At 47.1% G+C, this 23,300-nt stretch overlaps 1 protein-coding gene across 1 annotated transcript; it reads left to right on the top strand.

Annotated features, from left to right (window-relative positions):
- The first annotated feature begins 6,705 nt into the window (after positions 1-6,705).
- On the top strand, positions 6,706-8,331 carry LOC149343098 (uncharacterized). Its single transcript, XM_089542295.1, has 3 exons — positions 6,706-6,721; positions 7,156-7,758; positions 8,178-8,331. Exons 1-2 carry the CDS (start codon positions 6,713-6,715, stop codon positions 7,738-7,740), a joined length of 594 nt encoding a protein of 197 aa, XP_089398421.1. The 5' UTR covers positions 6,706-6,712; the 3' UTR covers positions 7,741-7,758; positions 8,178-8,331.
- The last annotated feature ends 14,969 nt before the right edge of the window (positions 8,332-23,300 follow it).

Raw genomic sequence — 23,300 nt, forward strand, 5'->3', positions numbered from 1 at the left:
GCTGCTTTTGCTCCACTGTGAGAAGCTTCGGCACGAATTTCGCCGCAACTCTCTCCATGGCCAAATCTTCGGTGATAATGGAATGTGCGGAGAAATTGCTCATGTCCACCTCTTCCTCGATTTCTCGGATAGTCACGCGACAGTCCCGCATCACCATAGCGTTCAGTTCGGCAATGACCTGGTCATTTTGGCATGTTGATGGCCGATTGGAGCGTGGCTCGTTCTCCACCGATGTGCGGCCATCTTTAAAACAATTGTAACACTGCTTAAACTGTGTGCTGCTCATAGTATCTTCACCGAAAGCCGTCTGAATATTTCGAATGGTTTCCACTCGGCTGTCGCCAAGTTTATGGCAAAATTTGTTGCAGTAGCGCTGCTCCTTTCACTCCGCCATTTTCCTTGCAATAAAAAACCGACGAGAGCACTGCACACTGCCTTACTCAAACGCTGCTTCCCAGCGACTGACGCTATCGGCAGGCGGGAAAAAATTCATGCATGCGCATGAAGGTTTAAGGTCGCCTGATGCAAGCGCGCTTGTCTCATATCCATCAGGTGTTCGCAAAAAAAAAAAAAAAAAAAAGTCGGATACTTTTCTAACAGACCTCGTACATACGTATACGATGCACATCGTTCGAAAACGGAGCTGGGTCACCAACTTCTGAATGAGGACATTCAAAAAGAACATTTGTGCTGTTCGTTTGTACAAATCGAGAGTTTCGCCATTCCTAATTCGGCTTCTCCGCAGTACACCTTGTCCAACTAACGGCGGTCCAGGCAGTTTTACAAGCAGGAAATGTAGGCGCAGCTCGTGCGTTTTTCGGCGTAGGATATGTCGACGTAGTTTAACAATTAGCGCGTCGACACAATCTGCGTACAAAAGCGCACGACTTGCACCCACATACCTTGCTTGCAAAACTGCCTGTTCCATCGTTAGCAGGACAAAGTGCATTGCGTAGAAGTAAATTAAAAATTACGAAACTATCCTGTGCATAGCAGGGGGCGGCTACCAAGCAGCGGCTTGAGAGCCGCAAGGGCTCTTCACGGGTCCAAGTGCGGCTCGCGACTCTCTGGCATCTGTGCCATCCCGCCCCCCTCCCCTTTCCTCTCATTTATGCTTCTAAAGACTTATGTTATAAAAGAAGTGCTTGATTCATAAATGGGGCATCGGAATGCAGAGGCGCAATGAGCAATAGCTGCATGAGCGAGATTCATTGTTACCATAGGCTTTTTTGCAAGAAACAAGAAAGTAGCCATGCCCTTTTTTTATTGCCGCTTTTCACTAAAAAGTGGCCACCCCTGCTATACAGTATGGCATGATATGGTATGCTTTGGTTTATGAGGTTTTAACGTCCCCACGTGACTCAAGCTATGTGGGACGCCGTAGTCAAGGGCCCCGGAAATTTCGACCACCTGGTGCTCTTTTAACTATCACTGACATCAAACGGTGCACGGGCCTCTAGAATTTCGTTTCCATCGAAATTCAATCGCCGCGGCCAGGTTCGAATCCGCGTCTTTCGGGTCAGCAGCTGGGCCGACATGTCGTGTAGTGGTGTGGTGTGGTTTAACATCCCAAACATTCTGATGGGCCATGGGGACGTCGCAGTGGAGGGCTCCGTATTACTTTGGACCAACCGATATTCTTTGCCATAGAGTGGCATCGCATAGCACACGACTATTTGCGTCGCATCCATCGAAAAGCTGCCGCCGCCCCAGGAGTTCGATTCCTCGCTTTTTGGGCACAGCAGCCAATGACTACGATCGATGAGCCCAAGCGGTGGAGGTATGCCATTAGGAACGCTGCGAAAAATGCCTAAAGAAAATTCCTTGTTCTTGCTTTCGTTGCTGCTGCGGTATCAGCTAACAGAAGGGGCATTATGAGTGCCAAGACTAGATAAATAGCGCGTCCTCAGGTGCATCCCTCATACCTTGAGTGGCGCTTCACACTGCGACGCTTACAACGCAAATATTTTCAATGCTTCAATCTTCCATACCTATCAGCATGATAGAAGTTTCGCCGGCTAACAAAGCAGCATTCAGATCACGCAAGCTTCTCTACCAGAACAGCCCACGTGAAGATGGTGAAGTACAGGTGCACCAAAAGTAATAAGGAGCACGGGAGCGATGGTCGAAATGGCAAAAACTGCGTGCCAGCGCGCTCTGTCAGCAGATGCCCTGCAAAGAGCGAGGGTGCGTGGGCTCATCCGGCTGACTCATCTCGATGATCTGATGCTCGCTTTATGGCAGGCATCATTGAAGCCACGCTGCTACCATCACTGCTCGCCAGAAGCGCTTGCAGAGCTTCTAGCAAAGGTTTAATGCTTGGCCGATCCTGCAGGAAAGCTGACCTTCGGCTGCGTGCGGTTTCTTCTTCGGCAGTAATGGCATCATTTTCAGTCTGCGTGACCGCCGCGGTTCGTGCTTCACTCGGCGGCTAGTTGGTTGCGCTACAAAGTATAAAAGCTTGTGCATCGGTTTCACAAGTTCGGTATGTAATTAAGAATAGCGTGCGTAAGTTGGCTCCGTTGTCTTTATGATATGAATGATCAACGGCACAGCAAGTGAGGTAATTGAAGACCACTTGCTTCAGCACAGTGTGGCGTTCTTACAGTTGAGAAAACAAAGTGAAACAAATCTCCATAAAAAATAAGGTTGTCGCTCCTTGAGTCGTCCTTGATCGGTTATATTTTGAGTACGTATTCATATCACGTATACAACGCAGCCATACATCCATGCTATTCTTTTTCCCGTGCATTCCCTGGAGCCAAGCGAAATTCCAACCCCACTCGCCAAACGAACTCGCCGCGAAGTGAAGCTCAAACCACGGTGGTCACGCCGTCTGAAAATGGTGGCACTCCTGACGAAGCAGAAGGCGCACGACGCCGAATACCAGCTTTCCTGCATGACGCCGGCAGACAATAAACCATTGCTTGAAGCATTGCAAGTGCTTCTGGCGAGCAGTGATGGCAGCAGCGAGGCATCGATGGTGCCGGCGATAAGGCGAGCACAGATCATCGAGATGGGTCAGCCGGATGGGCCGACGCCCCCTCGTTCTCTGCTGCGCATCTGATGACAGAGCGCGCTGGTATGCAGTACTTTTTCCCGGTTCGGTCACGGCTCGTGTGTTCCATTTTACTTTTGGCGCAACTGTACAGTACAATCGGAAACACGATCGTGCGTCCTGGCTTGGATTAGCGGGCTCCTGCAGGAATTCAAAGCTTCTTACGGTATAAGCCAGTGCCGTACCGACAAGACAAATAAGCAATCCCAGATTCCTGTAAACCCATCTTGGGATCTCTATTTTGTCGCGTATTCTAAACATTATTACGACCCCGCTTTCATCACGTTAACACTGTCTTTAGAAGCGTTCGACACTCGTCCCACTTACCAATTTCAAGTGCTCACAGTTCTAGCGAAAGGAATTCCTCTAGAGATGAAAAACTTTTCAAAAATTACTTTTTTTCGATATGTGTTTTTCAAGAAAATTTGATAATTATGAAAAAAAAATGGAAAAGATGGCAACTATACTTGGTCATCGTTTCTGAACTATGACCAAGTTCTGTTCATATCTGACTGATGGTGATGATAACTGCCTCAGTGGAGATGCCAGGCGCATGAGGTGTTGAATGGAGCAAAGGTGTTCCCACAACATACGACCAGCCGAAGGCAGTCCTGACCAACAACGATCTGGAGGACCAACGTCAGGCCATCTGACGGGTCCTCACATCAGCCCTCGCCACCGAGTCCTGAACCAAGGAGTCCGCCCACCTGACTCGTCCAACATTCAGAAAGCTTATAATTTTTTCTCTGTTTATCTCTCTCTCCCACCATATAAATGATGGCACGTTCTTCGTGATCCCTGTCCTTCACCCTGTACCTCTTGTACTGTGCTAAGCTGGAACATGCTATCCAACAAAAGGTGTCTTGCTTGCAGAGATAGTCACTCAGAGCTGCCTGCAATATCATTATCAAGATCTTGATGCTAAACATCACCAAGATTCTTGTCTTTGTAACTTGTATTCAGTAATTTGGCAACAACATGGACAGATCATGAACAAAGTGTTTCGTGCCTGCTAAGAATTTTTCTCATTCGCACCTGTTCTTTGCTTGTCAGAAGGGAGGCCTCCACGTAATGCAACGGAAAGCCTCTGAGATGTCACAGAATAGATACTTGTCTGACTCCAGCAAGGTTATAGCTGATGTGACGGATAAAAATGGTGCAATGAGTTGCAGGCAGCTTTTTATGGCCTTCCGGAAACCATCCTCGTCCACGACAGCTTATCTCATGGACTTACTTTCAGGCCACTTAATATTACGGTGTGTGGAACTGCTTCCTTGTTTTTAGGAGGCTTTGGATTGAGAGTCACGACCCCTACCCTCCAACCCCCACCCCCGGTTTCAGAATTTCCTTTACAGGCTTTTTCTTGTTATAACGTCGCAGGAACAATCTAAGTTCCCTTCATTTACGTTATATGTGCCCTGCCGCCTGACGGACATCTTGCACTGCCTTCATTTTCATGAAGCAATTCAAAAGCAAGTTCGAGGCGTGAGCGGCACATTTACTGCATGTTATGCACATAAACTTGTTAGAAATGATAGCTCACGCTGCTTGCATGTTTCTGGTCTTAGCTGTGATTAGGGCCACTACTTCTTAGCTTTCCAGAGATTCAATCACCTTGATAATCCCGCCAGAAACATACAACGCAGTATAACACATGACGGAATTCATGACTGCCTCGCCACGAATATTGGTCCGTCCGTCAGTCAAAAGTTTCAGACACGAAGCATTCTCCCACAGTCTGCTTCGTTAGGCGCTTTATTCTCAGATACTCCGGGTCGAGCGAACATCCTCTCAATGGGTGCCTAGTCAGCGGAATCATGTTAAAAGCTGCATTCCTATGATATTTCCAAAGAAAGGTACGCGTTTGCTCAATGGGTCGATCGAGCCAAGACGTCAGTTAAGCTTTGCAGCTCTGTAGTTTCATGGTCAAGGAATAATCGCAATTTTACTGATTTTTTTTCGGCAACGTACAGACTCACTTTTCTCACTTCGTGATTGCCCTGGTAAACACAATCCCGGTGATCGGCGCTTGTTTCATGACATAAGTCCCCTTGATGTCCATGGAAACTTCTTACATGATGAAAGATCCATTGTCAAATATGTGCAGTTAGTAAATCCATGCTAAACATCGGCTTGCTTGCATACTTCTTGTTTCTCCGACTAGCCATTTCACACAAGAAGTGTACTTCCAGGCACTGCACCGCGGACGAGCTTACAATAGTCCCGATTTAGAACAGTTTACCACGCTGACCAACTCACATGCACTAACGTATGAAAAACGCGATATGGCACAGGTTATGACGATTGCTCTCTAGTCGCTCACCCGGAGCACACTGTAGTGATTTTCGAAGCCAAACTGAAATCAAAGCAAATACTCATAACACCTAAATATGACATCAGAATATTTTCTGTTTCCCGCTTTTTTTCGGAGCTGAAAAAAAAACGAAATCAAAAGCTTTTCTCGATTTTTTTTTCGTTTTTTTTTCCTACCTTTGCATCACTAAACTCACATCATCCCGTGCGATTAGTGATTAATACACTGAACTTAAACCCGCGCTGCCTCTCATTTGACGGTTCACACAGGCCCTAGTTCCGAGTCCTACAGGTGCTCAACACCACGTTACTCATGTGACCATGGATGATACTCTAAAGAGAGCGCCACACCTCGGCGCAGATAACAGTCAGTTCACAATAAGAGCATAAATAGAGCATAAAGTAGAGACAGATGAAAACTGACTCTCTAATTAAACATCGCGGAGACGAAGTGCAAAGGCAGTGGAGGAGACAAGCACTGATTCGCAACTGATGATTTATTATAAAACAAAATAACCCGACGCATTACCGATTCGAAATCTGGGTGCAGTTGCACTTAAGGCCAAACTGTAACCAATGGATGTTTTTTTATCAGGTTTATGATTATTTTTCAATATTTTTGAGCAAGATACGCCAGCTCACTGCCATTCAAGAGAACAAAAAGTTCGCCTATGCATTTGACTACGTTATTGCAGACGTTATCTTTCAACATTAAATGAACGTTATAATTTACTCTTACGACGTACTACGCCGATCATACCGACGCGTGATGTCAGGAACCTAGTGGAAAGTGCCTCGTACAATTGCTGCCACAAAGAACCACTCGCTAGTAAGGCTCAGGAGACTCTAGCCTCTCCTTTCGCATGCGTTTGAATAGAAGAGTACCCCAGCTGCGACCGTCAACCCACCGACAGCGGCTTCTTGGAGGCCAAAGTCCACGCGACAGCGCATTAGAAGAGCGCGCACGGGAAAGGGGGGGGGGGGGGGGGCGCGAGGAAGGGCGCTCACGGCGCGGCGCCGTCCGGCGCAGCAGCGTCCGGCGAGGGCCAAGCAGCGGCGAAAGGGGCGCCGCATTGTCCGAGGGCCGCCGCCTTCTCCCTGAACCAGATTCGCCGCCCATTCCACACACGCCCCGGCATCCGATAGCCCGCCGATAAACGGAAAGCGTGTTGCGTCGACGCACACGGTGGCCGGCCTCACCTCCTCCTCGCGTCCCCGGTGGCGGCGGAGGCGAGGGCGCGGAAGGTGAAACGAGAAACAGCCACTTGGACCGAGGTATATAAGCCTGACCAGGAGCAGAGGAGAGTCAGTCTGGACACCAGCTCCACCGAGACACACACCATGAACGCCGTGAGTACCCTACGTGCTTCACACCTAGGCAGCGCCCGACTGGCCGGACAGAGCCATTACCCCTTGGAGGAAAACACCCCGCCAGCACCGACAGTGTCTATAACCAGTCATCCGGCCACTTCGCGACCCTTGGGATAGGTGCCCCTGAACATGAGCCGGAGTCAGTGGTTACGATCAACGAGTAGCAGCAGAGCCGAAGTGAGCCCAACCGAACGTCTGAAGTGGCGTCTACAGCCTACGCGACCAAGCTTGATACAGTGCGGTTAAAGATCTGAAGTGCTAGGAGCCCCAGAAGTCCGCTTGTTAAGGCTCAGTCCTCCTAAAGCTTGCTGAGCGCGGTCCGATAGCGCATGGCAGCACGAGTCGCCTCGTGCTTTCTGCCGAGCCGAACTGCAGTCCAGCTGTCCTAACGCCAAACATTTCCTCTCTTGCAGTTCACCGCCCTCGTTGTTCTGGCTCTTGCCTACTCCGCCAACGCCGGTGGCTTCGGCCTCGGCTATGGTGGATTCGGCCACGGTTATGGCCTCGGCTACGGCGGCTATGGCGGCTATGGCGGCTACGGCCACGGCGTTGCTGTTGCTGCCCCCGTCGCTGTCGCTGCCCCCGTCGCTAAGGTCGCCGTCGCTGCTGCCCCCGCTGTGGCTAAGGTTGCCTACGCTGCCCCCGCCCGCTCCTACGCTTACCGCAGTGACAGCTTCGGACCCGCCGTCGCTGTGACCCGCGCCGTCGCTGCTCCCGCTGTTGCCGTCGGACACGGATATGGCGGATACGGTTATGGACACGGACTCGGCCTCGGCTACGGAGGCTTCGGCTATGGCGGCTATGGCGGCTATGGCGGTTACGGCCACGGCGTTGCTGTTGCTGCCCCCGTCGCTGTCGCTGCCCCCGTCGCCAAGGTTGCTGTCGCTGCCGCCCCTGTCGCTGTCGGCTATGGTGTCGGCTACGGACACGGCTACGGGCTCGGCCACGGCTTCGGACTCGGCCACGGCTACGGCTATGGTGGAAAGTTCTACGGTTGAATCACCTCCACGTCTCAGGTACTTGTTGCTTCGCTAAAGGGCAAATTGTGGTCTGGGACAAAGAACTACTGCCCCGGGGAATGAAGAACGGGGATCACGGACATTGTACGGTGTACCCGAAAAGGCGGCCAGTACTTCACAAGTTTTCAAACTTCTCGCATGAGCCGGGGCTACCTGAAGTACTGTTTACAGGGTAATGATCACCAAGTTGTACCAATTAGGAGTGTTTTTTTTCCACATGCGGTCCTTGAGTGCGAGTTTTCGGACACCCAGGAAACTTCTTTCTATTGCTGAGTGCATTTGCACTTATCCTAACGCATCGCACTTAAGTCAATCGCCATAACCACATTAAATCTAGACTCTCCGTCACATAGGCATTATTTGGGGGTCCGAAGAGCACTGCCTTAACCTGTGGCCTTTTGTTCCTCCACAAACAGCACACCTGAGGTCCTGGGCGGTGGAGCGTGAGTGTCCAGACGCATCTTCACCGGAGGGGCGCCGTCGTTCCGCCAACCAGGACCTTCTTCGCCCTCCCCTCTCTCTTTATAGGACAAATAAATTATTTTACGTTTGTTTACTCATGCTCCATAATACTGGCCTGCTTCTTTCATTAGTTGGTTCCAGTATCCGTAGCCCTGACCGAAGCACGAAGCGCGCTCCTGTTGATGCCTGCATGGCGGCGTTAGTTTAAAGGACTGCCGGCTGTCTCACTTCAGTGGGAGACTTACAGTGCACGCAAAAAGTGGAGTTCAATGACAAGCTCGAAATTATGTCACGGGTGAGACATGCCACGGCGTGTCGAAACCTCCCAAGGCAAGACCGAAGGGATTTGGCCTGGTCTTTTACTGTGAAGAACGTTAGCTCTAGGCTGGAATATGCGTCACAAATAAAAAGCAATCACGAAATTCCCAGCGATATGGCATGGCTGGCGCTACTGTAATGTGGGCCAAGCTGACGAAATAACAGCATCCAGAATGCTGACGCAAGATTCATAACCAGGGATAAGACGTCGCCATTGAAACAGTTCCTGGCCGCCACCAGCAGTGGCAAACCGACAGAGAGAAATGAAGTTTCGTCAGCTAAATTCATAAAAGAAACCAGCCATATCCACCGCGTCTCACCTTATTCGATCGTTCGTCTAAGAAAGAAATCACCCTTATGATTTCTTCGCCACAAATTTGTCTGTTTTTCATGTTTTCAAGTTGGGCACTATTTACCCCAAATTTAAACTTAAGTGTGGCTGAGTGTTCATTGGAAATTATTTAATCGCTTCTTTGCTCTAAGCACGATCTGCGGATAGGCCGAGTTTTAACAGTTCAGCCCTGTTAGAATCAAGGGGTTCAGCACTCTCCGCGGCCTCGTCCTAGCATGGTCCCTAATAGAGCCCTGCACAGGCTGAGATCTAGCGGAAGGCCAGAATCAACCATGATACATGTACTCCGGTACTCCGGGCCTGTGCAGGTGTTTGGTTAGGCCTAGCCCTCTCAAAGCTGTGAAACAGGCTGCCTGATGCGATTCTTTTGCATGTGTTTGAGCTTGAACTTCCACGGCTGTCAGCTAGAAGAGCTCCACAAAGCAACGGACTGCTAAACAAACTGCCTGTCATCATGCATTCGGCAAAAGCAATGGTGCGCTTTCACAGCGTCGGATCTTTGCTAAGCACTCATCCGCATGGAGCCGAACTCTGGTTGGTTATACATAATGCACGTTGCTGAGAAACTAGGGACATGCAGCGCTTTAGTCTGTAACCACTCAGAAGATAAAAAAGCAGCGGAAATTATGTACCACCGGTGAAACTGGGAATCTAATGTTTGGCGCCTCGGTTCCAAAAACTCGAAGTCTAGTGTTGGAAGTGTTGCGCACATTGGTGCGTGTGCGCTTGGGAGACCTCGCTGCTGGTAGAAAGTGCGCATACCGTTGAAGGACGAAGGAAATACTCGGACACTGTGACACAATACTAGCAATTACGGCCGCGACTAAGTGATGAACGTCAATGACATGGTTCCTGGGCTCATGGTCATGCCATGTTCAATTTTTTATCGACTGCCTGATGGGCTGTAACTTTAATTCTCTTGGGTTTCTTGGGTGATTTCTAGAGCCGAATTTTTCATCCACAGTGTTTGTACACCGTTCTCGCCGCGTATCAGCAGCTGACAACCTCAGTTTTCACTTCTTCGCCTCGATACAGCTTTACCCTGTACCCCGTGTGAAAATTACCGTCGGTCTTTAGCCGTGGTTATTTACGGCACATTTCTAGTCATTTCTGACTATAGCCGGTCCGCAATAACAAGACAGCCATTTTTATGTGCCACCTCCGTCGAACGCTACTGCTTTGTCTCCGATTGTCAGTCCCAGTTCAGCCCAGGCGCATTACAGGCGTGCGTGCTCATTCTAGCACTCTCAAAGCAATCCGGACTGACGTACCCCGATTGGATTAATAGGTAACCGAATCAACAATGGCCTCTAAGAGAAGCAGCTAGCGCCGGTGAACTTCGCAAGGCAAGCGTAGTTCGTACTTACCAGCATCCAACGCGCTTCTGCCGCGGCAGCAGGGATGCCTTCCCTGGGGGGTTTGGACGATGAAAATGATGCAGCGAAGTTTTGATCGTAACCGCCAGTACGACGAACGAGGCGAGCACTTGATGTGGAATTTCACTGCTAGCAGCTTAAGCAGGCCCAGCCATGCAGACGTCTTTGCCACCGCTTTACTGTCGCTTAACATGCGAAAACATGACGACGTGCACCCTTATATACTGTGCACGACAACATACTCTATATGGCTGCTGTTCCCACAATGCAGTCCATTGCTTAAACTGCCAGCTTCACATCTGAGTCAAACATGCCCCAGCAAAGAACATAACGCCAAGTTTGGCGCCACGACTGCAGCGCCAGCTCGCCTCCCTGGCGGAGGACGGCTTCTAACATGGGTCGCTATACACATCCTGTGATGGAGTTTGCCGTGCCGATCGAAGCGCTGAACACAGATAATAGCGAGATAAGCAAATATTCTTTGGGCAGGCCCTAAATGCTTTTCACGCCCCCTGGCTGCGGTTATAAGCATGAGTTTCGGTACTCTCTGGAAATGACACTTATTAAGGCGGAAACTTGGGCTAGTTGGAAAGCGTTTGAAATCATATTTGCTAGCGTTTAGTGAACACACGAGACGAGTGTTCTTGTTTCGTGTGTTCACTAAGCGCTAGCATATATGATTTTAAACTCTCTAGAAGCCACACGTGGCGCGCGTCAGCTAACTGCGCTACATCGAGAGCTCCTAGGCAAGAAATATTATTCACCAAAAACGTAGCTATAATCGTTCAGAATGTGTTCTCGCATTATCGCAACCCGAGTGGCTGACGGCAGCAGATTTTAGGCGCTCTATGGGACGTTGGCAGCACCGCCTGGGCAGTGCGCGTTCCCGTATAGTTAAGGCGTCTTTCGCTATGCGTGCGTCGAACGTGTGCCCCATATTAATTTTTTGTTCTACTTCCTTGTGATAGTTACAGCTTTCTAGACATGGAGGACGCCTAGTTAAGCGGAGTCACGAACAAACGCACGATCGCAAAGTGTGCTGGCTTCTGGAGCCAGAAGTGCCGCCTGACTCAGGCTGGGTGGTCTCGGCATGAATGTAAGATGGTTCCTCAAGATAATACGCGCTAGCTTCCTATTCTTTTGAAGCGTCACGCATCGGCATGGAACAGTAATAACACTCCGAGCACTGCCGCTAAGTTTTCATGTTGGCCAGTCTCTTATCTTTATTTTTATCGACGACGATGCTCCGTTTCGGTCTCATTCATTTTGATTCTTCATGTAGGGTGTGTTAGCTATTTAAACTGTGTCACGCAACACGGCGAGTTTATTGGCGAAAGATGACAAATACAGATGGCTGATCGTACGACGGTCGGGAACGGTCACGATGACGCATTTGTCAAGCCTAGACAACGCACAATAGAGAACTGCGGCAGCTATTCTGACTAACGACAGGCAACCGCTCGTCTGACTTTCGCAGCCATTGATTTGCAAGGTGGTCGCAAATTTGCCCGCAAGCAGTTTACTTTCGAGTTCTTCGCCCGTCTGCCTTTTTCAGCTGCATTCCTGCCTGTTGTTACTGCTTAGTTGGAGAGATGACTGCAAGATGACACTCTTGACAACACGAAATTGAATACGAGCCAGAAATGAAGCTAGCGGACTGAGGCTACCCTTCAACCGTTGTTTAATTTGTTTTCTGTTTCTCCTACCTCACCTCATGAAGCAAAAGTAGGGGGAGCAATTAACAAAAAGCTAATAGAATACGCACAGCGCCTAATGCGATGAACCATTATGTACCCATTACGAACAGGTTGTTTTAGCGAGCGCTGTGCACCATTCATCAATGGAAACAGAACGATGTGCTTGCCACGGCACAGCCTAGATGTTTGCGGTGCTTTCTCAATAAGCAATAACTACAGCTGGTAGGCGCGAAAGGCGGGATAATGCGATGTGGCGCCCACACAACGTGCATATACCTAGACAGAGTGCTCCACCCGCCCACCGCTGCTCGATGTCGGACGGTCAGCGATAAGGGAAACTGATGTTTGGAGTGCAGTTTGAGAACGGCCTCTGATCGGGGACAGACGAACTGCCTACGCTTCGCACTGCCATTGCGCCATTACAGTGCGATCGCAGATGATCGAAATGGGCGAGCAGTACCCTATCGCGCATATTGCGTTGTCTGCGCTCGAGACTCGGGGGAGACAGGTGCAAGTACACGGGCGAGCAAAACTAAGAACACGTATGATCTGTATCCGTGTTTTTTTTTTTCCTTCTCCATTCCATACGTTGATTTTCTTGCACATCATTCAGTACTACATGCCTACGTGGGTGTACGTGGGCATTTCTTGCTTTTCTATGCGGCTTACATAAAATTTTGAAGCAAAACGGGAAAGCGTGTATTCTGCTCTTCAGGTAGATTTTCATATTTTTTCTTTTAGGTGCTTTACTTGATTTCACATGAGCCCACATAAAAAAAAAAGTGGTGGAACAGGATTATCGGTTAGCTGTCACCTCTGTAAGCGAATTTCTTTTCACTCAAATTACAATTGTATCACTTTTATAAAAGCATTAGTGCCATACCTCGCGGCCCTACTGTTGAGATTTTTGCACCGGAGAGCCGTCACCCAAAACGCGCTGCACGCATCCGCACATAGAAGCAGCATTGCCGTCAGATGAGGCACGAGTGCTTTTTGAAACGCAACGTGGTGGGCACAGCTGAAAGGATGTAGAGAAACACTTACTTTTGCCTCCCAGCACCCCGGGCAAAGCTGTGCCTACTGGAGGTATAAATCCGCGGGGACGCACAAACAAAAACACTCCCATATACACAGATGCACTGTAGTCGACAAACCTGGCCCTCATAGGAAAAAGCCCAGGCACCCATGAAAGCGGAAACGCATAACTGACGGGCTTCTGGTCATTCTTCGTGTCTCTCTATTTACGTCCAGTTAAACAGCACGGCAACAATAAGCAAAGTATGTCTTCACCTTTTTGATCTATGATAAGAATCTTTAATATGAACTCATAGCAAGGCCGCATGTCCAAAACAATCGTCGGCTATTGTTTAGCGTGAGAAGGGTTCATGGCCTGGTACCTCGCGATTTGTGCGCGCGGTCGATCAGAAGCTATATAATAATCATATCGCGTTGAATGAACAGATTTATGATTCTCAGTCAGATCAAAAAATTGTTCTTGAACATGCTCTCAACCAACTGATCATTGATATACTTTTACTTCAGTTAAGGACAATGCAGCGTGCTATAGAAAGAAAAATGATAGGTGTAACGTTAAGAGACCGGTAGCGGGCAGAGTGGATGAGGGAACAAACAAAGGTTAATGACATCCTAGTCGAAATAAAGAGGAAGAAATGGCCTTGGGCAGAGCATGTAATGCGAGGGCAAGACATCCGCTGGTCCTTAAGGGTTACGGAGGGGATTCCAAGAGAAGGCAAACGTAGCAGGGGACGGCAAACAGTTAGGTGGGCCGATGAGATTAGGTTTGCGGGGATACGGCGGCCGCAGCTGACAAAGAACAGGATTAATTGAAGAGACTTGGGAGAGGCCTTTGCACTGCTGTGGGTGTATTCAGACTGGTGGTGATGACAGTGATGATATTCTGACTTTGACGGGTGCCGCAAACGCGAGCTTCACAAAAATATAGACCACGTGTCCAAAAAGTTGTACCAGAAGGACTAAGTATCTTCAATACACTTTTTCGGACTTACCGGTGGCTGAAGCAATAGTTGTCTGATCTTTTCTTTTGAACGCACAAGGACACGACAAGCATGAAGTTAAAACGCAGAAAGCGCCATAAAACGAGTCTTTAATGCACGCTCAAATTAAAGCGATTTGCGCACCCTTCGACCAAATGTGCATATAATGTGTCTGGTTGGGAGTCTAGAATAGCCATTGTTCGACTGCCATGCTACTGATGTAGAAGAATCTTTAGTTTTAGAAGCGCATCCAAGCTAATTCCAACCACACGAAAGCAACAGCAGTAATAAAACATTTATTCGTGTTGCTACACAAGATCAAGCCAGCAAAGACATAAATAAGCTTGATTGGAAGCACTTGTCGTGCAGCGAGGAGTTCCTCAAACCACGGAGAAACAACTGCGAGGTACTATTGCGAAAAGAGAACAGGACAATACTTTAATGAGGTGATTGCGAGGCTACAGTCAGACAACTACAAAAAGGTATAAGAGCTACAGCGCTTTCTTAGGTTGTATTATTTTATGAGTTAGGGATAACAATTTTAGGAAAACTATAAAGAGCACGGAAACATAATGACGACGCATTCTTTCACGAGGTCGAGTGTGCCATCGGGACAAAACGAAGAGTCACGTAGAGTGAAGACAACATGCAGGAATGTACACGTCCTTAAACGTATTATAGCAAAAATGTTTAGACCAGAATTAGACCATAATAGGCCAAAACGTTTTTTAGCAATTGAACCATAATACCTTAATGTTTAGATCTTAAACATCATCACCATCATCAGCCTGACTGCGCCCACCGCAGGGCAAAGGCCTCTTCCATGTCCCTCCAGTTAACCCTCTCCTTTGCCAGCTGCGGCCACCGTATCCCCGCAAACTTCTCAGTCTCATCCGCCTACCTAACTTTCTGCCGACCCCTGCTGCGCTTGCCTTCTCCTGGAATCCACTCCGTTACTCTAAAAAAACTAGCGGTTATCTTGCCTTCGCATTACATGCCCTGCCCAAGGCATTTCTTCCCCTTGATTTGATTTCGACTAGGATGTCATAAACTCATGTTTGTTCCCTCACCCACTCCGCACGCTTCCTTAAATATATTAGACCAAAAAATACCAGCGACTAAAATCTGGCAGGTTCAATCCTTCAAATCCGCCGTTGATTCCATAGAGTGTATATCATAATTATACAATGAATTCATTAGGTAGTGCCATCGTAAAGTGCTGACTGTTGCAAAGCCAAAATGAGCACCATGCAAAAGCTGCTTGTAATGAGTCGCCAGTGCTGCAGACGTCGCGGATTTATAATTAATTCTGACCAAATCAGGAAAGCACATCATTCAAACTTGGTATTGAAAAAGTAAGACTGTCGCCTGCCATCTCTGCATCAAATTACACACGAGTAAGCAAGCGGTTCAACCGAGAGATGTATTTTACGGTGCGCGTTTAGAGCTGCAAAAAGTCTACGAAATATCCAAGAAGAAACAAAAATAGTCCCCAACCGAAAGGAGAAAAAATAAAACAAATCCAAAGCCCGTAGGTACATTTTTGTGCGTTTAAAAAGTTCACAACGTAACGCATGTCGCCTTTGTAAACATGAAAGTAGCGGCTTCCCCGTCAAGAGGGTGTTTTTTTTTACTTTTTACTTTTAAGAACATATGCGCCCACAATTTGTGCGAGATGATTCACTGGCAGCAAGTACGCTCTCTGTAGGCGAGACAAAACGGCCGGATTCGCATCTACCTGTTTCGCTCTTTTCATGACCTGCTTCGCGCAGTAAGGGCATTATTACTCAAGGTCCACAGCCATTTAGCCTCCAGACGAGGTCAAATTTATCTACTGGCTAGTTCTCAGAAGTGCAACAGACTTTATCATTAATCTGCTCTCGTTCACTTTGATATGTATTCGCGTAGAATAAAAAGGGTTCGATTTGAGTCACGCATTGCGCCGGTTTTTTTTTTTGCATGCTTTATCTTAAGCAGTGAGACAAGGGTACAGACAGTATACTTGACATATCCAAGGTAACTATACGAATTCAAACAGGTTGCGGAATTCCTTTAGGCAATGAGCGTTACGTTTAAAGTATGAGGAGAAGGCAAAAATTATGTTTATTGCCATGCTCTGGGAACTAAATAAATAATTGCTTAAAAATTAACTAAACGCTCCGTAGCTCACACGTTGGGCCCAGTTGCATGCTGACGGTATTTTAAAACAAAGCCGCCTTGAACCGTTCTATCACACAATAACGGTCCTTGAAAAGGTAAACAGCAGCAAGTAACTGATGGGGACCGTAGTAACTGTTCAAATAAATTGCAGCCCATGAAAAAACTCCCGGAGATTTTGCCCTCTCGGACTTAAGAAGAGAGACAGAGAGAGAGAGATATATATAATTTTATTTGCCGCAGCTGTCGGGACTTAGGGCAGGTGGGTCCTGTATGGTTCCCAGGTGAGGACGACATCCTGAGCCCACGAAATGAGTGTAAGTTGAGTGGTCTTGTCTGGCTGGGTGAGGAGCTGGGCCCAGCTTTCTGCAGAGGGAGCTGTCAGGAGGGCCTGCGGGGACGAGTTATTTTCGCATCTCCAGAGGATGTGCGCCTAAGCAGCGGGTTCTCCGTTGGTGATTCCCCGTTGGTGATTAGGGATAGGCTGGAGTGGCTAAGACTTGAGTGCGTCTGCAATCGGTACAGCAGGGTGGCTTGCGCTCTGTCGAGGTCGGGTTAGGGAGGCTCGAAACGGCGTCTCGTCTCTTTATGAAGTGAGGGCGAGAACCATGCCACTTCCCCCTCCTTCTTACCTCTCCTTCCACAGTTCCCTGTAAGTCCTCTCACTCGCACGTAAACGTGAAGCATTTGACCACTGGGGCCACGCCGTCCAGACAGCCCACTCCTCGGCCGCACGTGCAGCTCAATTAGATATGCTCACCTGAATTTGCATTCTCATTGCGCAGTAGTTGTGCAGTAACAAAACGCGGAAACGTTCAATGTGCCCCCGCCGGAGCTGCATTCTCTTCACTGAGTAGTTGTGCAGCAAGAGAGAGAGAGAAATGGACGTAAAGGCAGGGAGGTTAACCAGGCGACGCCCAGTAGGCTACCCTACACTTGGGGAGGGGGACAAAGGGGAAAAAAGGAAAAAAGAGCTGCAATGAAATGAGTTTTCCAAGTGTCCAGCGACCACTATGTCACGGGGACAGAGGGCGCGCACTGAAAACTTAAAGACGCGAATACAACCCCGAGTCCCTTAAGAATCTGAGGAGCGCTTTCACCGCTTTCCTTTGTGAGGAAGGTTGTGTCCAAGGCCTCAGAACGTTGGACTCTGGTACAGAGTAGCAGTCAGGAAACCGCGCTCTCGCTCAAAACGAGGGCAGTCACAGAGGAGGTGTCCGATCGTTTCATCACAACCGCACTGCTCACACGCCGGAGAGTCTGCCATTGCGATGAGATTGGAATAGGCGTTTGTGAACGCCACTCCCAGCCACAGGCGGCACAACAGCGTAGTATCACCGCGGGGGAGGCCGAATGGTATATGATGTTGAAGCAAGAGGTCGAAGTGGTGCGAGCGAGGTGTGCAACCTCCAGGGGTAGACCACGACTGTACAGTCACGTTTCGGGCAAGCAGTTGAAGGTGATGACGCTTTAGGCGGAAGGCTATCCAAGGCAGGTCATGGCGTATCAACGTAACCCTGCTTGAACTGCCTTGGCGAGCTCCACAGCGGAATTCACGGCACCGAACCCTAGAGTGTACAAGAAACGTTTGGCTAAAGCGATTACTCTAAAGAAAGAAAAAGACTTGTTGTACCTCTGGACTGAAGATCAGAGGGAGGGAGAAGCGACAACGTGGATATTGATGTTCGCTCACCAATCTGGTTTGGTTTGGCTTATGGGGGTTTAACACCCCAAAGCGACTCAGGCTATGAAGGACGCCGTAGTGAAGGGCTCCGGAAATCTCGACCACCTGGGGCACTTTAACGTGCACTGACGTCGCACAGTACACGGGCCCCTAGAATTTCGCCTACATCGAAACTCGGCCACCATTGCCGGGATCTAACCCGCGTCTTTCGGGTCAGCACCTGAGTGCCATAACCACTTAGCCACCGCGGCGGCTGCAGACCAATCTTGTTTCGCTAGTCGATCGAGATGCAGTTTATTTCGCTCATCGCTAACTGCATCGCGTCGCCAAACTGTACTTCAGTGCGAAAGCACTACATAGCGGGGTAAAACCCAACCAAGAATTCTTGTGAGAAGCTTCAGAGTAGCTCGTGTAAGCACAGGTTAGTTCGGAGGAGCGTCGTGCAAGCTGCAGTCAATGGGAGGAGGCCATCGCGGCAGCTGCCTTCGGGTGGAGAGAGTGTGAATATGCCAGAAAGAAGAGGCGAAGAATGCACAAATGCTTTCGCACATCTACTTGGTTTAACTAGGTTAAAATCGAACCATTTTTTTCTACTGGTAACATCAAACGCTTCTTAAGTGGAGCCCTGCATACTCAGAATGCATTAAAAAGCGATAAGATAGTAAGGGAAATAGGCATTAGAACAAATTTCTTGTCTTTTAGAGTCCCTACAAGATAACCTTTCATTTATCTGTGTTTCCAAAATCCGGTTATCACCTGACGACAAAAGCCATTTTGTCCTTTTTTCTGCTTTTGCAAACAGTGGCATCGGACAACAGTCGAGAAGCCGCTATTTCACCACTGATAAGATATAAACTTAGAAATTAGCTTATCATTGCGGTGGACAAATGCAAATGCGTGTGGAAAAAAAACTGATCAATCACCGGCTCCGCTGAATACTAACAGGATCGTTCTCGGATGCATTTATCGTCCTCCATCATATTCGGTCTCAGACTATTGAACTGAATGCACTTTATAAACGTTATGAATTGCAATTTATGAATAAACTGAAGCTGATTATCCGCCAAAAAAAGATGCCATTATCATTTGCGACGTCAACATCAATATTTTAGATGACATCAGCCCCAGCACTGTTAATTATACGAACGCCTTATTCGGTTTTGACTATGAGGCACTGATCACACTCTCAATTAGATGCGTTCCTAGAGTCACTAGTACCCTCATTGATCATTTATTTTCTAACAATATTAAATCCTAACACGCTGGTATTCTCGAAGTGTCTATTACAGATCTATTCCTTATTTTATTTCGTCTACATGAGGACAAACGGAAGCCTATTCCGAAATTACCAAGTGATGTACATAACACCTAAAATCTCTTTACCATAGTTGTAATGCTGACTGGTCTGTCGCGAATCTTCAAACACGTACTAACAAGGTATTTGACGAATTTTCAGCTGTCATAAAAAAATACCTTGACGAATCAACTACTGAGGCCAAATATCTAAAACAGATTCTCTGCCTTACATCGTCCCAGGCCGCCTAATCGGTTAGTAAAATTTATGCGAAAAAAAAACGAAAAATAAATAAGAACATCAAAAGGACACTAACGGCAAATGTCAAATATTGTTGCAGAACTTTTTGCTGGGCTAGTTGGTCCATTCTGACATTGGTGAAAACAGCGCGAAAGAAGAAGCCCGAAGGCGAAACGAGTGGATTCGTGAAGGTGCTGGGGCATGTTCAAATCACAGACGAAGTAAACAGGGTTCTTGTGAAAGGACCGAAGTTCAGCCTTGAGCCTACGGTTAGGGCACACGAGCACCTGTCACTGAATAGGTGTATTGCTGGAAAAGCGTCCCCGGAGAATCGTGAGCGCTGCTTGCTGGACGGAGTGGATGCTTTGTCAAGAACAGTATCGAGGAAATCCCCAAGCGACCGGTCCGGAATCAACACCGTCGTCACTTTTTTCAAGGATAGACATCTCCGGTTACTGCAATCAGACAAGGAAGGAGGGTTTGTCGTGGTGCCGCCCGGAATCTACGGAGAAAAGACCCGCTGTGCGGTGGAAAAGAACTTCACTCAGACGAGCCTCAAGCCGAGTAAAGTGAAATCGCGAGCTGTCGCCCTCTGCAAGAACTTGGAACTGGAGCAGTTGGCAAATTCTATAAGTAAGTGCAAAGAAAAGACTCTTAGCATATTTTTTACTGCAAAGACTCACAAAGAGGAGGTTCCGTTCCGGTGTATTGTTAGTGAGCGCTACACTTACCAAAGGCTTATTAGCCAATACCTGTTAAGGCATTTAAACTCGCTTGTCGTTGATGATCCCTTCTGTACGAAGAACTCGACGGAAATTATTGCTTTCTTTCAATCCTGCAAAGGCATTGGAAGTGTGTTTTCGGTAGATGCCAAGGACCTTTTCTATTCCATTCCACACAAAGAGTTGTTCTCAGCTGTTCAGTCTTGCATTGAAAAGAAAGGTGTGTTGTTTCAAAATTCAGCGGGTATTTCAATAGAGAGTTTTCTTTCTTTGTTGGAATTCTACCTTAGTGCTACTGTGGTCGAGTTTGACAATCAGGTGTACATACAGAAGAAAGGAATTTGTATAGGGTCCTGTGTAGAGCCAGTGTTGAGTAATACTTTTCTCGCAGCAGTTGACAAAGATCTGGACGATAGGTTCGACAAGAGCAAAGTATTAAAGGTTTTCAGGTATGTCGACGATTTTTTAGTTGTATTAACCAAGCAAGACGCACCAGCTTACAGAGCCACTGTAAATGAAATTTTAGATGCATTTAATGAACTGAGCCATGGTTTGGAATTCACTTGTGAATTTCCACAAAACAACAAGTTACAGTTTTTGGACTTGGAACTCTCCTTGGAACGAGATAGATTCTGTTGGATGTACAAGCCTCGAAGTCAAAAAGAGCTGTTGTCCTACGAGTCAGCTCACTCAAAAACAGTTAAAAGAGCCATAGCCACATCAGGATTAGGATCTGCACTAACAAAATCATGCGAGCATTGCATGCAAGAGAGCTTCCAACTGCAGACCGCACGGTTAATACAGGCAGGTTTTCCGCAGACTGTGATTTCGGCAGTGACTGAAGCTCTGCTTCAGAAAGTTAAAGGCAAGAAGAAAAACGTTACCCAGGAAGCAATAGGAGGGTGAGGCCTGCCGTTATCCCGTATTCCCACCGGGTAGCACATAATTTGAAAAAGGTTGCAAATAAATATGAGATTCCCGTAGTCTTGTCTGCCCCTTGCAAGCTAGCTACGTTGTGTCACAGGATAAATAATGAAAAGCCAAGACAGTAAACCTGTGGCGTAAAGCATGCCAACATGTTCGTCAGGTGTAGGGAAGGTGTGATTTACCAGATTCCGCTTACATGCGAGAAAGTTTATATTGGTCAAACCGGAAGGTGCCTGAACGAACGTTTAAGGGAACATGAGCGCTCACTTGAAAAAGGCACTGGCTCTAATCTAGCGCTTCATTGCAAAGATTGTAAATGCATGCCTCGATTACGCGACACTATTGTTCTTGATAGGAGTAGAGACAGCGTAGCCCGGGAGTTGAAGGAGGCTTTCTTTATAAAAAGAAAGGGCTTGGAATGTGTCAGTGACGCGTCAAAATCATTGTACAGGAGTGAACTTGCCTTTTTGGAACAACATTGCTAAATTTTTATTGTTGACTACGCGTGTTTCAATCGTTGAGTGTCACTGTTTTATCGCTTTATTGTTAAGGTCTGTGCATGTTTTTAGCCATACGTTGTTACATTCAGTTAGTTTTTATTCTTTCCACAATTCCATTTCGTCATTTTTTATCGGTTTTACCCTTGTTACCTGCTATGGATGTTTTATCGGTTTTTATGGCTCTTTACACCTTGTGACACTAACTGTTTAAGTCATCATGTATTTTTTTGTTGCCATCCCCTTGAGATTCTGCTGACTTTTAGCCTTTTCACCCTGTTATGTTTTTATCGCTTTTATGGCTCTTTACACCATGTGACATTAACTGTGTATAGTCATTGAGTGTAGTTTTCATTTTGTTACCATCCCTTTTGATATTCAGTTCACTGCTAGCTTTTTCACCTTGTTTTGTTTTTATCGCTTTTATGGCTCTTTGCACCATGTGACGTTGACTGCATCTGACTATCTTTGGCACTGCCTTCCTATATATTGCGCTAGTTTCGCTCAATAAATTCAGTTGTAAACAGCGCTCTTTCCTGTCACTTCCTCGTTTCGCCTTCGGGCTTCTTCTTTCGCGCTGTTTTCACCAATGTCAAATATTGTTATCAGCAAGATTCAAACTCGTCACATCCATAACGAAAAGGAAAGGGTGTCACCGTTTTGAACTGAGTGGTGGTGTAGCGTATCCCCCGAGAGAATCGGTGGGAAATTGTTTCGGTGCATGCATTTTACATGCGAAATCGGCCGGTGACGGCGACACATCTCGCGTTTTTTAGCTTCCAAAGTCTCTACCTTTGGTGAAAGTGATCGCTTTATAGTTGAAGCGCGGTACTCTAATGAAACAGGCCAACTTCTAATCGTCCTCGGAGTCCCGTTAGACACAGTTCTTTTTAATATTAGGCTGAATACTCGCTACAGAAAATACTACAATACATTTCACAAGCTACTGAAAGAATCGAAAATAAAACACTATGAGGCGAAAATAAATAGTGCTGGAAAGGATTGCAGGAAGCAATGCAGCATAATTTCTTTTTTGAACAGAACGTTCCTCATGCGCCTATAAGTGAACTGAACCATCTCGGATTTTTATACCACTCCATTGGATACCGCTAACGCGTTCAACAAGTTGTACTGCGAAAGTCTATTTTAATCTGTCTCAATTCCTGAAATGTCTTCCAGGCGCTCTCTCCAGTCATTCTACATATTACCCAACAGTCTTGACGAAGTTATCGATGTCATTCATGAATTAAGAGTCACTAGCGCTGGTTTAGGTCACATTCATTCAGTTAATATAAAAGTGATTGCAGAGTGCATCAGCCTTTCTCTTCTTTCAATCACTATCTTTAGTATTATCAGTCCTGGTATATTTCGACGAAAAATAAACAGGCCTCAACTAAATCATATCAATATTCATGCAAGGTGACCCTGCGTTCATTTCATCTAAAAAATTTCCTCTTTCTTTGAAATACTTGAAAAATGCATCGCAAAACGAATTACAAAATATCTAAACAATTTTGATATCCCATCACCTGACCAATTCTATTTCCGAGACGGATACTCTATTTACAAACTTAAACAAGCCATCAACACAGGAAACCAAGCTGCAGCAGTTTTCATTGTCCTAACCGAAGCATTTGATGTCATTATTCAGAGGTTTCTCACTTCTAAATTCAGTGAAATAGGAATTGTTGTTCCCGCCTTATCACTTAATAATAACTACTTATCGAACAGAGCGTGAACCGCATATACTTATCTAATGCTATCGGATCAGGCGTTCGTTAAAGGTCAACTATTGAAC

Source organism: Amblyomma mixtum, chromosome 5 (assembly GCF_055824585.1).
Source record: "Amblyomma mixtum isolate Tamu chromosome 5, ASM5582458v1, whole genome shotgun sequence".
Classification (NCBI taxonomy): domain Eukaryota; kingdom Metazoa; phylum Arthropoda; class Arachnida; order Ixodida; family Ixodidae; genus Amblyomma; species Amblyomma mixtum.